This window comes from Lynx canadensis, chromosome A1 (assembly GCF_007474595.2).
Source record: "Lynx canadensis isolate LIC74 chromosome A1, mLynCan4.pri.v2, whole genome shotgun sequence".
Lineage (NCBI taxonomy): Eukaryota > Metazoa > Chordata > Mammalia > Carnivora > Felidae > Lynx > Lynx canadensis.
The window spans coordinates 14,040,238-14,058,457 of NC_044303.2; the positions used below are offsets into that span (position 1 = coordinate 14,040,238).

At 33.8% G+C, this 18,220-nt stretch overlaps 1 protein-coding gene across 1 annotated transcript in view; it reads left to right on the top strand.

Moving 5' to 3' along the window:
- The window catches only part of NBEA (neurobeachin), a 694,460-nt gene that overhangs the window by 376,895 nt on the left and 299,345 nt on the right, over nucleotides 1-18,220 (top strand). Inside the window, 1 exon segment of the mRNA XM_030309029.1 lies at nucleotides 1,722-1,888. Within this exon segment, the coding sequence (XP_030164889.1) occupies nucleotides 1,722-1,888 (167 nt within the window).

The following is an 18,220-nucleotide window of genomic DNA, read 5'->3' on the forward strand; positions in this document are numbered from 1 at the left end:
CTGTTTATGTACTATATACACATCTGTGCTTTACACATAAAAAGAATACAATTTTTTCACACACACACCCCCCTCGCAATACCACTTTTCACCCCCTGGGGATGAGATCATTCCTATTGAGAATGCATGGCTAAGAGTGATAAGAGGCCATGAAGTGGATGTGAAGACTCAGTGTTTTTTAGAATTATGTAAACATAAAATAAAATACTACTGTAAATCAAATTGGAGAGTATTATCCTTGTTATTTAATGGATTATACTGTTTTTTTAACTAAAATGTTTGTTCTTTTTAGGTTAGAGCTGTCTTACTAAATGCATTGATGTGTGTGTGTGTGTGTGTGTTTCACCATTTACCACTTTTAAGTTATAAAAAATTTCACAAAAGCCATGGCATTTTACTAGGCCTTTTTGGGGGAATTTCTCTCTCTCCCATATAAGCTTGTATTTAACAGATAAAGTATATTTAATTTGAGATGGGTACCTCACAGTTAAGTTTTTTTTTAGTTAACCATTGTAATTGTTAAGGAAGAAAAATGAAAATTTAATTTTGCTCTCCAATGAGCTAATGAAATATTAACCTCATTATGGAGGCAGATCATTGTACTAATTGGTGATTCCCTGTACAAAAAGATAAATTGGAAAATGAATTAATCCTCCTTAGATTACTGTAGGGTTATTTCTCTGAAAGAGATAACTTGTGGTAGTAGTGGATAGAATAGACAGACTGAAGGGATATGTTCAAATGCCTTCCTTGAAACAGATTTTTACATAGTAAAGATGAATGTGAGCCAATTATATGTATTTTTTTTAGACGTGAGACTTTTTTTCTTCTAGTTATAAGACTCATATTACATACTTGGTAATGTTAAAATTTACAGTGAATCCACCCGATATAAAAATCACTATACAAAAAAAATCACACTCATAATTAAAGAGATGTTCATCTTCATCATCATATTGAACCTTTTTGATACACAGTGGGATTGATTAGCTTTGTTGCTAATGCCAGTGAGCATGAATACAGTAGCCGACAGAACAACTGATTATTAGGAAAGATAAGAATAAGATAGTTGTTATCCTGAGAACCTTTGAACACATTAAATACCAGGATTGGGAAAGATTGTAGAGAAAAGCTTACCTTATTATTTTACAAATATGAAACTGAGTATGATGATGAAATAAAACAATTTTCATAAAGTGTGAAATAAAATGCAAGCCTAAATTCCTAAATCATTGCTTTTCCTTGTACATCGCATTGCCATTTATGAGATGGAAATATTAATTAAATGGCAAGTTTTGGATCTCTATATAACTATCAGGAATGTAATTCTTTATTTTAAGTGCAGTATATACTATATTGGTTAAAATAATAATTAGAATTACATTTTTAATAAACCATTATTCTAAAATGTTTTCTTTTTAATGTATTAGCAACAGACTCAGAATTTTGGGAGCCTTAAATGTCATTAATTGCTTTATATAACATCATCCAAATTATCTTCCATATACTTTATGTATAAACACATAGGACACATTTTTACCAATTTAAACAGTAATTATAATGACTATATTCTTTAGAATAAATTTTCACAAGATTGGATTATCTGAGTTTTTAAAATTGAATTATTACCCTTTAACTGAAGGTTAGATAATATTCCTTACTTAGCCATAGCAGAAGTTATGCATTGTTAAACATTATGCACTGTTTGTATGTTTTTATAGTCTCAGTGTGCCCAGTATGCTGCTGATAGAAGAGAGGAAGAAAAGATGTGTGACCATCTTATAAGTGCCGCTAAACATCGAGATCACGTTACGGCAAACCAACTGAAACAGAAGATCCTCAATATTCTCACAAACAAGCATGGCGCTTGGGGAGCAGTTTCTCATAGGTGAGTAATAACAGATTACAAGTAAATAATAATTCACAAGTTATTTATAATAGAAGTTTTAAAAACGTCTATAAACTTTAAAATTATCTAGAAAATATGATTTAAAGCATAAAAAATTGCTTGAATTTTTCCCTGATATTTTTAGTAATTCCTCTTTAGAATCCTTTGGAAGAAAAGCTAAACTTTTAACAGAAGCTCCAGTGGAAGTTATTTCTAATTTAATAATAATACGCAACATCATAAAAAAATTAGGCAAGTATTTTAGACTACTGTCTCTTACATGAGGATGTGTGTTAATTCTAAGAAGTGGCTCTTTTTTTCATGTTTCAAGAGTCAACTCTTCCTACTTATTAAATTTATATCATTCTGAATTTTTCTTATAAACAGGTAATAATATAAACATTTACTGTGGAGAGTTAATACGTCCTTTTTAGAAATTTTTTTCCGTATTTTTCTATTCAGTCTTTCTTGCGATGGATTTTCATTGCAGATTAGGAGATTTGTGATATTATAGTGTAAGTAAAACCAAAATTGGTTGTTTATGGATTACAGATGTTCTCCTTGCTAAAGTGTTGTGGTGTAAAATTATTTTCTTTATTTTCTCTATACAATGAAGTTTTCTAGAAAAATAATAATGAAGCAGATCACTATATTTAGATTGCTAATGTTCTTCATTTTTATATCTTCGTTTTATTTGTTCCCATTAATTGCTTTTAAGTGTTTAGCAGAGTTTAGGGGTTGGTTAATTGTGGACAGGACACTACTAAGAAGAATTCTGATAGAAGCAATTCTATTAGTTAGGGAAGAACATCTAGAATATGACGAGGATAGTGTTTGATCATCTGACCTGGTATTTCAAGTGTAAGATAGATTTAGTAAATCTTTTTTTTATTTTTTTATTTTTTAATGTTTATTTTATTTTTGAGAGAGAGAGAGAGAGAGAGAGAGACATAGTGTGAGTGGGGGAGGGGCAGAGAGAGGTAGACACAGAATCTGAAGCAGGCTCCAGGCTCTGAGCTGTCAGCACCGAGCCTGATGCGGGGCTCGAACCTGCGAACCATGGGATCCTGACCTGAGCCGAAGTCAGACACCCAACTGGCTGAGCCACCCAGGAGCCCCACCCTAGTAAATCTTTATTATTTTTGCATTTAAGGTAATACTAAGAACCTTACATGAATTATTTCATTAAACCTTCATAACATCTCTACTTAGATTGATACTCAAACGTTTTCCATATTACATTGAGAAAACTGAAGCTTTCAGAGGTTGCATAAAACTTACATAGTATCACACAGCTTATACAAAAAGAGACATTGTTCCAGTCAGGGTTCTCCAGAGAAACACAGAAACAGAACCAATGGGATATATGTGAGACACAGAGATATACGTATAGGTATAGGTAGAGGTATAGGTATAGGTATAGGTATAGGTATAGATATAGATATACAGATTTATTTTAAAGAATTGGCTCACATGATTGTCAAGGCTGGTAAATCTGAAATAACATATTCTAGTCACTGCGGCTTTCTCCTATTTTTTTAGGCTTTTGGGACATGCTTACTCTACTTAGAATGCTTTTTCCCAAACATTCTATGCAGCTAGCTCTCCTACTTTCTTCCAGTTTTAATTCAAATGGTACTTTCTCAAAGGAGCCTTCTGTAGCCACTCTGTCTAAAATTCTATTTCTTCCCCTAACTATTTTATATTGTATTTTTCTGCTTTATTTTTCCTTTCCAACATTTATTACTATCTTACGTATTATATCCTTTACTTATTTGCCACTTGTATTGTTTTGTGTCCCACCAGCATCCAATTCCATAATGGAAGGGATTTTCTCTCTTTTGTCCACAGTAATATACCTAGCACCTAGAATAATGCCTGATACATGTAGATGTTAAATAAATATCCATTGACTAAGTTAATAAATGAATACTTAATGTATACCCTTTTTTACAGTGATACTGGGGATGAGTAGAAAAATAAATTAGTCTATTGTCTGGGACAATTTTATATTTTAAATGAAATTATTTTATTAAATGACAAAATGTACTTATCCTTGCATAAAACCAAAGTTCAATTCATCTGGGAATTAGGATGAACAATTCCTGTATCATTGGGTTATTTTAATGGTAAAATAAAACATGCAAAATACTTAACACGATGTCTAACACAGAGTAGACTTCTCATATTTGTTAGTCTCTCTTCTTTTTTGGTAGCTCTTTGAAAAAAACTTTAAAAAGACTTATTTTTTTAGAGCAGTTTTAGGTTTACAACAGAGATCTCCCTTATATCCTCTCCCAACACACATGTGTACCCTCCCCCATAATCAAGGTCATTCACCCAAATTGTACATTTGTTACCAAGAATGAACCTACATTGACACATCATAATCACCCAGTCCATAGTCTACCTAAGGGTTCACTCTTGGCGTTGTATATTCTGTGGCTCAGGACAAATATGTGATGACATATATCCATCATTTTAATATCATACATAGTATTAAATTTTATTTATTTATTTATTTATTTTTTACATTTATTTATTTTTGAGAGACAGAGCATGAGCAGGGGAGGGGCAGAAAGAGAGGGAGACACAGAATCAGAAGCAGGCTCCAGGCTCCAAGCTGTCAGCACAGAGCCCGACGCGGGGCTCAAACCCACAAACCGTGAGATCAAGACCTGAGCCAAAGTCAGACACTCAACCTACTAAGCCATCCAGGCACCCCCATACATAGTATTTTAACTGCCCTAAAAATTCTGTGTTCTGCCTATTCACCTCTCTTTTCCCCATCCCTGGCAACCACTACTTTTTTTTAAATTTTATCCATAGTTTTGCCTTCTCCAGAATGTCATATAGTTGAAATCATACAGTATGTAACCTTTTCAGACTGAATTCTTTTACTTAGTTACATGCAATTAAGGTTCCTCCATGTCCTTTCATGGCTTGATGGCTCATTTTCTTTTAGCACTGCATAGTATTCCATTGTCTGGATGTATTTATCCATTCACCTACTAAAGAGCATCTTGTTTGTTTCCAAGTTTTGGCAGCTGTAAATAAAGCTGCTGTAAACATCCATGTACAGGTTTTTGTGTAGGCATTGGTTTTCAGCTCCTTTGGGTAAATACCAAAAAGCATGATGCTGGATGGTATGGTAAGAGTATGTTTAGTTTTACAAGAAACCACCGGAGTATCTTCAAAGTGGCTACAACATTTTGCATTCTCAGCACCAATATATAAGAATTGCTATTGTTCTCCCTCCTTGCCAGCATTAGGTATTGTCAGAATTCCAGATTTTGGCCATTCAAATAGGTATATAGTGGTATCTTGTTTTGATATGCATATTCCTGATGAAACATGATGTGGAACATCATTTCATGTGCTTATTTTCCATTTGTACATCTTTGGTGAGGTGTCTGTTAAGGACTTTGGCCCATTTTTTAATAAGGTTGTTTGTTTTCTTATTATTGAGTTCTAAGAATTCTTTGTATATTTTGCATAACAGTCCTCTATCAGATGTGTTTTTTGCAAATATTTTCTCTCAGTCTGTGGCTTATTTTTTCATTGTCTTGATAGTGTCTTTTGTAGTGCAGAAGTTTTTAATTTTAACGAAGTCCAGTTTCTGTTATGTCTTCCATGGATAGTATCTTTGATGTTGTACCTAAAAAGGCACCACCAAAAAGTAATAATAATAATAATAATAATAATAATGATAATAATAAATTTTAACAAGGCACCAACAGTACCAAACATCATCTAGGTTTCGATGTCATCTTCTAGGAGTTTTATGGTTTTACATTTTACAGTTAGGTCTGTGATCCATTTTTAGCTAATTTTTTTTGAAGTGTGTTAAGTTTGTAGTCTATTTGTGGGCACTTTGTTCCACTGACCTATTTGTTCTTTCACCAATGCCTTATTGTCTTGGCTAATGCAGCTTTTAGTAGTTACATAAACTAATTTGTTCTTCTCCTTCCAACTTAAAAATTACTTCTTAAAGTAATTTCCCATGCCACTTAATCACCCTCTAACTTGCAATATATAGCTCTAATCTATTGATTTTATTCATATAATGAACTGATAGCTCTTATTAGCATGGTGAGAAACAAAGTAGAATAACTCCCTCCCTCGCTTAGTTCATAGAAGTCCAATAGAAGAGACATATTACACGAACCCAATGATTATAGAAATAAAAGATGTAAAGGCAAACTTTGGCAATTACTAGGAAAGAAAAGTACAGGGTGCTCTGAAAGAGAGAGTATATACAGCAAAGGATCTTCATTTTAGATTCAGAAGTCAGGGAAGTCTTCTTTAAAGAAGTTCTGTTTGAATTTGGTACTCAAGGAATGAGCAGGGAATCATCAGTAAAGGCTGGGGTATAGAATATTCTAGAGAAAAATATTACAAAGACTCAGAATTTAGAAATAATAAAATGAACAGAAAGGAGGGTAGTATGTCTAGAACTTACTGAGCACTGGAGATAGGTGTTTGAGATAAGGCCGGATAGTGACATATGAGCTAGATGATTTAAAGTCTTGTAGATCCTGTTAAAGATTCGTGACTTTATCCTAAGTGGCATGAAAAGCAGTGAGAGGCTTTGAGCAAAAGAGTCACATGATCTGATATATGTTTTAAAAGATCAATCTGTCTTTTTCTGTATGACTTATTTCACTCAGCATAACACTCTCCAGTTCTATCCACGTTGCTACAAAAGGCCATATTTCATTCTTTCTCATTGCCACGTAGCATTCCATTGTGTACATAAAGCACAATTTCTTTATCCATTCATCAGTTGATGGACATTTAGGCTCTTTCCATAATTTGGCTATTGTTGAAAGTGCTGCTATGAACATTGGGGTACAAGTGCCCCTATGCATCAGCACTCCTGTATCCCTTGGGTAAATTCCTAGCAATGCTATTGCTGGGTCATAGGGTAGATCTATTTTTAATTTTTTGAGGAACCTCCACACTGTTTTCCAGAGTGGCTGCACCAGTTTGCATTCCCACCAACAGTGCAAGAGGGTTCCTGTTTCTCCACATCCTCTCTAGCATCTATAGTCTCCTGATTTGTTCATTTTAGCCACTCTGACTAGCGTGAGGTGGTATCTCAGTGTGGTTTTGATTTGTGTTTCCCTGATGAGGAGTGACATTGAGCGTCATTTCATGTGTCTGTTGACCATCTGGATGTCTTCTTTGGAAAAGTGTCTATCCATGTCTTCTGCCCATTTCTTCACTGGATTATTTGTTTTTTGGGTGTGGAGTTTGGTGAGATCTTTATAGATTTTGGATACTAGCCATTTGTCCTATATATCATTTGAAAATGTCTTTTCCCATTCCGTCGGTTGCCTTTTAGTTTTGTTGATTGTTTCCTTTGCAGTGCAGAAGCCTTTTATCTTCATGAGGTCACAATAGTTCATTTTTGTTTTTAATTACCTTGCCTTTGGAGATATGTCAAGTAAGAAATTGCTGCGGCTGAGGTCAGAGAGGTTTTTTTCCTGCCTTCTCCTCCAGGGTTTTGATGGTTTCCTGTCTCACATTGAGGTGCTTCATCCATTTTGAGTTTGTTTTTGTGAATGGTGTGAGAAAGTGGTCTAGTTTCATTCTTCTGCATGTTGCTGTCCAGTTCTCCCAGCACCATTTGTTAAAGAGACTGTCTTTTTTCCATTGGATATTCTTTCCTGCTTTGTCAAAGATTAGTTGGCCTAGTATGACTAAAATTAAAACAAAACAAAAACCTTACAATGTAAGACCTGGCAAAGAGGTAAGATGTAGCTGGAACCCACATACATTGCTGATACAGGTACAAAATGGTGCATCTTCTTTGGAAGAAAGTTTGGAAAACAGTTTATTTGGTTTTTTTTTTTTTAATTTTTTTTTCAACGTTTATTTATTTTTTTTGGGACAGAGAGAGACAGAGCATGAACGGGGGAGGGGCAGAGAGAGAGGGAGACACAGAATCGGAAACAGGCTCCAGGCTCCGAGCCATCAGCCCAGAGCCTGACGCGGGGCTCGAACTCACGGACCGGGAGATCGTGACCTGGCTGAAGTCGGGCGCTTAACCGACTGCGCCACCCAGGCGCCCCTATTTGTTTTTTTTTTAATACAATGAGACATACAGTTACTACATGACATAACAATCCTACTCCTAAGTATTTACTCCAGGAGAAATGAAAACGTACATTCACACAAAAACTTGTACATTCGTGCAAAAAAACTTGCACATTAATGCTCAAAGCATGCCCCTAAATAGCATAAATGCTCTTCAACTAGTATATGGATAAATAACCAGTACATCCATATAATGGAATAGTACTCAGCAGTATAAAGAATAGACTATTGTTATATGCAACAGCCTAATGAATCTCAAATGTATTCTGCAAAGTGAAAGCAGCCAGACTCAAAAGAACACAAATGGTGTAATTCCATTTATGCAACAGCTGGAAAAAACAAAACCTTAGGCAAATAAAACACAGAGGTGGATTCTAAGGGTTAACAGTAGAAAGAGAATTTGACCAGAAAGGGACAACATGAGGGAGCTTTTGGGATGATGAAATTGTTCTATATCTTGATTGTGGTAGTGGTTTCATGATTCTGCCTTTGTCAAGATTCTGCCTGTACAGCAAAAAGAGTGAATTTTACTGTATATAAATTAATTAATTGTTTTTAAGCCTTTGGGCTAAGATCAAGTGTATATAAATTAATTAAGTTTTCGAAAACTAAAATAAAAAAAAAATCAAAGGCCCAGAGAAGTCTTTATAGATGGCTTTTGAGTTGTGAATACTAATGTTTACCTAACTATATTATACTTTTCATATAGAGAATTACAATCACATATTATTTATTCACTGTTTTAAAGTTAAATAAGTTGCAACTGAGATTATCTCAATTACTTTCATGCCAACAAGGTGTATTGGTCTGTAATCTAAAGCACATAAGTTCGATTTTCCCGTAACTAATACCTCTAAATGAATTAATTTTCACTATGTGTATTTTTTTAATTATATAGTTTTTAAATCCTAAAGTAAATGCAGTAAATATATTATTATCTAATAAAGATTTTGAAATGTTCAGAGGGAGAAGAAAAAAGAACCTTCTTTCCAGCAATTTGCAAGTGAAGTGTCAAGATTTAAATTAGGAATGTGCTCTACACTCAGTGAATACAGTTGTAGCAAGCTGTATCAAGTATATTGGTAGTAACTGAGTTAGACTAAGCAATCTACTAATTTTGATCACTATAATAATGTGTGATATAAGAGGGGGAAAAACCTGCTTAGAAATCAGATATATATATATATATGTCTCTCAACCCATATTTGTTTTATGGCAGTGAAGTTTCATAAAAACTTAGGCCACAGCTTCATAAGAGCTAGGTAAATGCACATAACAGGGTCAAATGGGAAGATGGCGTACTTCTTGGATTTCAACCTGAGATCCTACACCTCCAAAACAAGAGTTCTCAGACTCACCGTATCGTGATTTTAAAGTCAAAATAATAACTTAAAGTTACATAAAGAATGAGTAGGTAGTGCTGTGGAATAATAATTGTATGCTTTGGGAATAAATTCTGTATTTGGAATATTCTGAAAGAGTCACATTAACTTTCGCTTTCTGACTTTTTCTTCTGTTTCCCTTATTTTTAAATATCCATATTTAGGAGTGCCTGGGTGGCTCAGTTGGTTGTGTCTGGCTTCGGGTCAGGTCATGGGTTCGAGCCCCCCGTCGGGCTCTGTGCTGACAGCTCAGAGCCTAGAGCCTGCTTCAGATTATGTGTCTCCCTCTCTTTCTGCCCCTCCCCCTGCTCAAGTTCTCTCTAAAATGAATAAATGTTTTAAAAATTAAAATAAATATTCATATTTACATATGGGTATGAACTACAACCACTGCACTTGGATATTTATTTAATCCCAAATTAATTTGCTCTGAGTCCCTTCATGGGGCTTTTGGAAAATCCAATCATAATCATTAATAGGACCCTACATATACATTCCTGGATTATGCAGAGATTTTTAGTAATCTTATTAATATAAAGCCATGGGATCCTCATTTCACTCTGGGCCCCAGAGATATGCTTGATTTATGCTTGAAGGTAGGTCTGTTTCTGGACAAAATGAGATATTAGGTTCTACATTAATGCAAAGAGCTGTGGCCCCCTCAGGGTACAACCATATATGTTTCTGCTATCTCATTGGGAGTAAACATACCCCACCACTTTCAGGACCCTCTTCATACATCATCTTCTCAGTTCTGGAATAAACTCAGGCCCTGGATACTTCAGTCGCTTTACACCTCAAGCCTCCATGTCCATCATTTCTTTTAGGATAGCTGAGCTACTTTTTAAAAGGAATATATCTTATCACTGCTGAAAAGATAAGAGTAGCGTCAGATTTGCTAGATTCAAAACCCCGCTCGTTTGGGAGGGGTTGGCATAGAGTGAAGTAGAGATTTTGCTTATTTTTCTCATCCGTTTAGATTCCGTAGCCCAAACCTTTCTACAGCTATCCTGGGGCATCTGTTTGATGCACAGGTTCTGTGATCATGGAACATATTTTATTTTTCATTCGGAATTTGAACCTTTGGCATTCACCTCACTGTATTCTAATTGTGGTTGCTAATTCTAACTGCTCTAATCAAAAAACACAAATCTAGGGGCGCCTGGGTGGCGCAGTCGGTTAAGCGTCCGACTTCAGCCAGGTCACGATCTCGTGGTCCGTGAGTTCGAGCCCCGCGTCAGGCTCTGGGCTGATGGCTCGGAGCCTGGAGCCTGTTTCCGATTCTGTGTCTCCCTCTCTCTCTGCCCCTCCCCCGTTCATGCTCTGTCTCTCTCTGTCCCAAAAATAAATAAAAACGTTGAAAAAAAATTTTTTTAAAAAAAACACAAATCTAAAATTAAGTAGAGTCATTATGACTTAATAATTAACTAGATACGATGTTGTCTAAGTTATTCTCATCATTCACTGGGTGAATGGTGGGGCCATTCTTAGAACTGAAAAATACTCAAGGAACTGGTGTAGATGGGAAGATGATTATGGAGTTTGCCTTGCCCATGGCATATTCTAGTGTAATTACCCACCACAAAATTGAAAGTAGAGCCATATGTCATTAGTTCCCTAGTTATGCATGTGATAGCTTTCTCAGACATGGCCAAAACATATTTTCTAATCCAAATTTCATTTCTCTTATTCACCCAGTAAAGGGCATCTAAGAGACATCCTTGATTTACTTCTTTCTTTCAGCCCTCCCTCTCCCCATAAAACACACATACACAAATTGCCCCTCAGAAGATGTTGTCAGGAATACATTTAGGATATACACTTTCTTCTTGGAAGAAGTAGAAGAATATAGTAGATTCTTCCAAGGTTGTGTTTTACTGGGTAGGTTCATCAAGGCAAATGAGCAGAGATATTAAGAAGTAAGAAATTGTTTGAAGTGATAGATTGTGTACTTAGTCTAAGATAGTTCAGGAAGGACTGTAAAAAAAGAAAGGAGATTGATAGGCAGATAATAATGGAGTCAAGAAAACAAGAGTCAGTGAGCTGAAAGAATGGGAAGTTTTAGGATGTTTTAATTCAAAATTTCAGAACGACGTCACTACAAGATTGACAAATTCAGAATGTGGTCCTGAAAGTGGTTGTGGGGTCAAGCTGAAGGTCATGGTAATGATGAGCTCGAGAAACTGAAAAAGATGGAGCCTTGCATGTGACACACATTGGATTACCCAAGACAATTCCAGTATTTGGGATGGAAAGAAAGGTTGTCAGCATCCTCTAAGTCTCCAGTAAATAGAAGGAATGGCCTGGGATGCTGATACAAGTCTCCATATGGGGAGAAGAATAGGTGGGATTGCCAGATTTAGCAAAGCCTCAAAGGAATCTCAAAGCTCATCTTCCCTATATATATATACACACACATATATATGTGCATATGTATATGTATATGTGTGTGTGTATATATATACATATTTATATTTACATACGTATATACGTATGTATATGTATTTATTATCTTCCCTAAGTGTATATGTGTGTGTATGTATGTGTGTATGTGAGTGTATATATATCTCCAAATGAATAGAGGTAAAAAATATACCACAGGATGGCAGAAATTTAAAAAGCCTATGAGGTCATTTTCCCTGATAGAAATCTAATGCAGATCACATAGGCAAGAGCAATGTTTTGAAAGGACGAGGTGATATAAATCAATAGTGATTCTGTGGGTCAGACCAAAAATGTCTATAATTTGAATATGAAGATGATCAGGCTGAAACCTTTATGACCCACTTGATTGCCAGCCTTATTTCTGCTGCCCTTTTTCCTAAAATATATAGTTTTTTAAAATTAGGATGACTATTTTAATAGGCCTCAAAATAAGATACTTTGTAAAATGCTTAATACATAGAATTGTATAAAATACACAAGAAAGAAAAAAATCAATAAGCAGAATATAAAATAAACATCTCACAAGTATTAGACTACTTTCTCAGCTGTGGAAGTCATTAGGTTTAAAACAAAAATTAAAGCTTTGGATCTTCACATTAATGAAACTTCTCCTTGGTTTACTAAACAAATGGCATAAAATTTAAAAATTTTTGACCATTTGCAACAAGTGCCTGGAATTAAAGGGAGATGATCACAGTCCCTCAGTTGTTTATTGGGCTACTAATTAAAATATGCATTTATGAAACCATAGGAAATATTTCTCAAGCAGTAACATCTGCTATCTTGGCAGATGGTATTTTTGCTGGAATCATTAAAGATGGTACCTTATTAGGCTGTCGAGAAGAATCTCTGGACTCCTTTGATGTGATTGTTTTTATAAACTTATATTTTAGATTAGACATTTTCAGTTAAATATCACTGTATTCCCTAAAATAATATGCTCAACCCATTGACTTTTTGAAAATCGTAGAGAGACATATAAGAATGTTTAGTAATTTGAATTCAACCAGTATTTTTCTCTATAAAGATCCTCTTTTTATAACTGCATATCATATATATTTTTGTTTTTATAAATGAAATGAGTAAATTAGCTTACAGTGGCGTTGCTCTGTACTTGCACACTAAAGTTTTGTACATTAGACTGTCAAGTGTTTTTTGCTGTTTGTGTTCACAAGGAGTTTGCTGTCTTTTGTCAATAATAAGGGTTGCTTGTTTGGTTGGAAAGTGCCATTGCCCTAGAGTGCTGTATTTTGAAGTCATCTGTCATGGATACATTGTAGAGAGAAGACTATTTATGTTTATGGCATTTTAAGTAACTGAGTTAAACCCTTTGGAATATAGAGAAATGACGTGTTTACTGTCATCACTGTTCACTTAATCTTGTGACCCTGACATGGTAGCATTCCCATAAATCTCCCTGTGGGTAGTTCAGTAAAACAGATGAACATCAAAATGTAATGATTGTTTCAGCTTTAGGAATTAACTACGTGATGGAATAAATATGGCGCAGATAGTAGTAATGTTACAGAAGCATTTTACTACTCCCTTTTTCTAACAAGTAACACTAGAAAATAATTATGTATTACAGTTTGTGTTCTATTTTCAGATATTTGCAGTACCTTGTAGTCCTATCATTAAAAGAAAAAGGAAATAGATTTAAAAAATATTTGTATTATGACATTTTTTAAAGCAGTTTAAATTTTTTGGTATATTTAAGGCTCCAAAAATAGTAAAATTGGTTTCTGCAAGGATATTTTAATATAGCTTTTTATTGTGTTTTCATTGTATTACATCTTTGTTATTTTTTCTATATTCATTTTTAAAAAATACTTGCCATTATATAATTTCTCAAACATAAATTTTTTACTTCAGTAGTTTTTTTTACACCACTCATTTTGTAAGCATCTATTGAGGCATTCAGGAAAAATAATTGGGGACAGTGAGGCATTCCAAAAAATAATAATAATAATTAACATGAAACACAAAGATAAATCAGTGGAAGAAACTAAAAGGACGTAACACCCAGTTCTCACTATACCACATTCCAGAGGTCACATCCACAAAGTAGAAGAAAATCCAACTCATAAATGCTATTAGTACTCTTACTACTTAGATAATAGATCTATAGGATGAAATGATCTGAAAACAAGTTACTTTTGCCTCCCAATTTCCATATGTAAAAAAACTTTTGTCAGTTTAGTTTGGTATGATAAAACCTCTAAGCCTCTTTTCAAATAGGATTTTGTACTTTGGCTACTAATAATCCAATTTGCATGATAATGATAAATTCTAAACACCAAAGTGTGCTGTATAATGTAAAACCTGTGGGGGAAAGCATAGAAATTATATTTTTATACAAGTTATTATAAAAATATATATAACAGATCTATAAAAAGACCGTCATAAGCATTTTCAGTAGCAACCCAGGCAGAAAACTAAGAAAATGAAGGGCTCTGAACCCTGTCAGAAAAGAAGGCCAATTACTAATATGATACAAGACCCCAGGAAAAATAAGATTGACCTTACTAATTAAATCTTTGAGCATTAGCATCAAGTTGAAAAACAGTCTTCCATGAAGAGAAGGTTGATGTGTAATACTTAATAAATAAATGATCAGCTACTTTACCTTAGGTAACCAAGCCCTAATAATATTTTCTTATATTTTTAATAGCCTTTCAAAATGATAAGAGCCCTTAAAATTTGATTGTGGACAGTGTTAAGACAGAAACTGTTTTCTGTTAAGTGGGATTCTTTTCTGTTAGCTATTAATATTCAGTAAATAGCTACCAAATTGCAATCAAGCACTCAATAGATAAAAACACTGTTCAGAGCTAGGTAACGGGATATTACATAAGAAGGATTTTTATGTGTTTCCAGTCTTAACATAAACCTTAAAAATTAAGTATGGCTATGTTCTGGATTAAGAAAGACTTTCAAGGGCTAGGCAAAAAAAATAGTAAATATAAACTATCATATAGGCATTTTTAAAGCTTATAAACTAGATTTATCCAACTGAGTAAACGGAATGTTTTTTTTAGAATATTTTAAGTTACATTTTTAACCAGTAAATTAACAAACATATCAAATAGCTACAAAATACCTTAACTTCTTTAAAAGCACTTATTAAGTATATGATAATTAAGTGATAATTAAAGTTTTCACCATTCAGTAAATTCGATGGTGCCATGATCAGAGTTAGACAAATATTGGTTCTAAGTATTAATAGTTCAAGGGCACTTAAGTGATGAGTGGATGTCATTGTAATCAGTCATTCCCTTGAGGAGCATCATGTCTGTGATACTTAGTTTAAAATAAGTTTGATAAATCAATTAAGGCTTTCTTCTCTAGTTAATCCCAACTACTTTTTATTTACCATCTTCCAGATTATTTTCAATTAAAATTCAACTTTTTTGATCTATAAAATGATAGTCATCTCACAACCTTACGTGTGCTCCTAATCAGACTTTGTGACTGTTCTCTGCTCTTCTAATTTGGGTATAATTCAGGACCTAGACAAATAAAATACCTTGGATTTGTCTCTTCAGTTTTCTTGAATTTCTTCAGTATCCACCCCTGTTCTGTCCCACTTGAAACCATGCCATTAAAATGATTTTTATTTTGAAATGTCTCACCCACCTTCCTTCAACCACAAAATTACGGTAGCCTGCCAATTTGATTGACTAACAGAATACCTTAATGATTGTCCCAGGAAAATAAACAAACACAAGAAAACCAATAAAAAAATAAAACAAAATTTTTAAAAAATAAACATTTAACTGGCCTTTGTTAAGATGCCATGTGGTCAGATCAGAATTTCCAGCTGTCCACTTGATATCTTTAGCTAGGTCTCCTGTGAGGCCTTACAGTGAATAAAACAGCTGGAGTATTACCACTTTAGGTTTCGTTTCTTCCTTCTTTGTGCTTCTGTAACACTTTCTTATTTATATCCCTGCTCTATTGTATATTTATTTTTTTCCTTTATAGCCAAAACTCTGTATTCTTCAGAAGTCTTGGCATGTGTCAGAGTGCCTGGCATATAAAAGGTGGTCTGTAAACAAATATTATTGAGTCAGTAAAGAAGTGAATGAATAAAAGAATAAATGAATGAATGAAAAGATAAATGAATATGACTGGTCTCAGAGAATTCTGAAACATTATGAAGAATGCCCAAATATTAATTGTTATTGGGAAATAAGATAATAGTAATTATTATTTGGGCATATTTGCTAACTTTTCAGAAATTATTAAGGTCAGATAAATAAGTAAGAGTACATTTGGCCTCTGTCTCCAACTCTAACTTTCTGCTTTACCTTGAAATATGGAAAGAATTAATCATATTATTCAGGAAATTGAAAATATTTTAACTATAATATTTTATATATTTTGGCAAAATTCTTACTTTCAGTGTATCATTTAGTAAGCTTTGTATGTAATAAAAGTAAACTAAATTGTTAAATTTAGTTTAAAATTTAAGTTGCAAAAATTAATTTTTAAGTGGTTATTAATTATATGGATAACTTTATGTTGGAGCTATAGACTCAGAGAGACTTGAATTCAGGTTTCATCTCCAGAGCTTCAGATCTGTATAGCTTTGGCAAATTTCTTTTCTTGTTTGTTTATTTATTTTTGAGAGAGGAGACAGAGCGTGATCTGGGGAGGGACAGAGAGGGAGACACAGAACCTGAAGCAGGCTCCAGGCTCTGAGCTGTCAGCACAGAGCCTGATGCGGGGCTTGAACCCACAAACTGTGAAATCATGACCTGAGCCAAAGTCCAACACTTAGCAGACTGAGCTACCCAGGAGCCCACTTTGGCAATTTCATAACCTCTTCAGGCTTCAATATTTTTCATATGAAAAATGTGGCATATTAACTATATCATAGAATTGTGGACCGTAAATTAGAACACAAAATTTTGTAATTTCATCAAATGCTTGTTAATGAATATTTTAAATTGGTAATAATTTTAAAGCAAACCTGAATTTTAACTTATTGGCATTTTCACTCTTATATATTTGAAGTTTTTTTTTTGTTTTTTGTTTTTTGTTTTTTGTTTTTATTCTTGAGAGGGAGAGAGAGAATCCCAAGCAGGCTCTGCACTGTTAGCATGGAGCCTGACACAAGGCTCAAATTCACAAACTGTGAGATTATGACCTGAGCTGAAATCAGGAGTCAAATGCTTAAAGAACTGAGCCACCCAAGCACTCCCCGTTATGTTTTTAATTTAAATATGTATAGTAATATATTTGATCATTGGAATAGTTACCAGCATATTTCAGGCCCAAAACACTTACAGAGGCTTGATATCTTTACTATTTTGATTTCTAATAATTTGTCTTACAGTTTTCGTTTATACTTCTCACTATTATCTAAATGAAAACATTTATTCATTGGCATTATACTTTTATAAATACATGGGAATATATGGATAGAATATTAAGTAGAAATAACTTTCCTGAATAAAACTGTGACAGTATTTTCCATTAGTACTGTTTTCCCAAGAGAAACAATATCACCTATAATCCTATAAAGTCAGAAATTCTGCCTTTGGTTTTAAAAGTTTTGGGCAGCTTTTTAAAAATTTTTGAGGTTAAAATGTGTATAGATTTGTTTTTCTTTATTTTTGAGTAATTAACTATTATTAAGCACCTTGGCATTACTTTCCTGGCCTTTCAAAAAAGTACACACACAACTTTTGGTCACTTATACTAGATTACGTGTTTGTTTGCATAGTGAAATCTGATTTACAACTCATGGCGTACATACATTTCTTTTGATTTTTGATTAAAACCTAAAACATCTATTTTGATTCAAGAGCTTTTAATTATGCCATTTCTGGGCCACCTCCTATTCCAAAGTCATGTTCTGTTTTACGTGTTCAGTAGGTTCTTGTTAAATTTGCCAAATGAAGTTTAAGACAGTTATGCTATTTTTTTGTGGAGCGGTTTAAAAAAAGAAAACCTTAGAAAATCTTCCTCTGTTTACTCAAAGAATAAGATTATGACAAGTCTCATCCTCTTGACTTAACACCTTTACATATTTCAGTCTTTACTTCCACTATAACATAATAGAAATGTACAGCAATGTTTTCATAGAATACAAACAAGGGATACACCTTATTATATCATTTCACAAATATCTAGCAAGGTAGCAAGTTAACTTATGTTCCCAGAAACTATACTCAAAACCATAGCATTTGGGAGGTTGAAATTTATAATAAATGATAAAACTTTGGCTTTGTAATAACAAGTTATCAAGAATATATTGTCAGAAAAACTAAGGAGTTTAGGGAAAACGTTAGGCATGTTTCCTAAATCACTTTTTTTTTTTCATAGTTAACTGAATTAGTATGGCTGTTGTTTCCAGTTACTTAGTAGACAAATTGTTGTATCTTGAATATTTGAA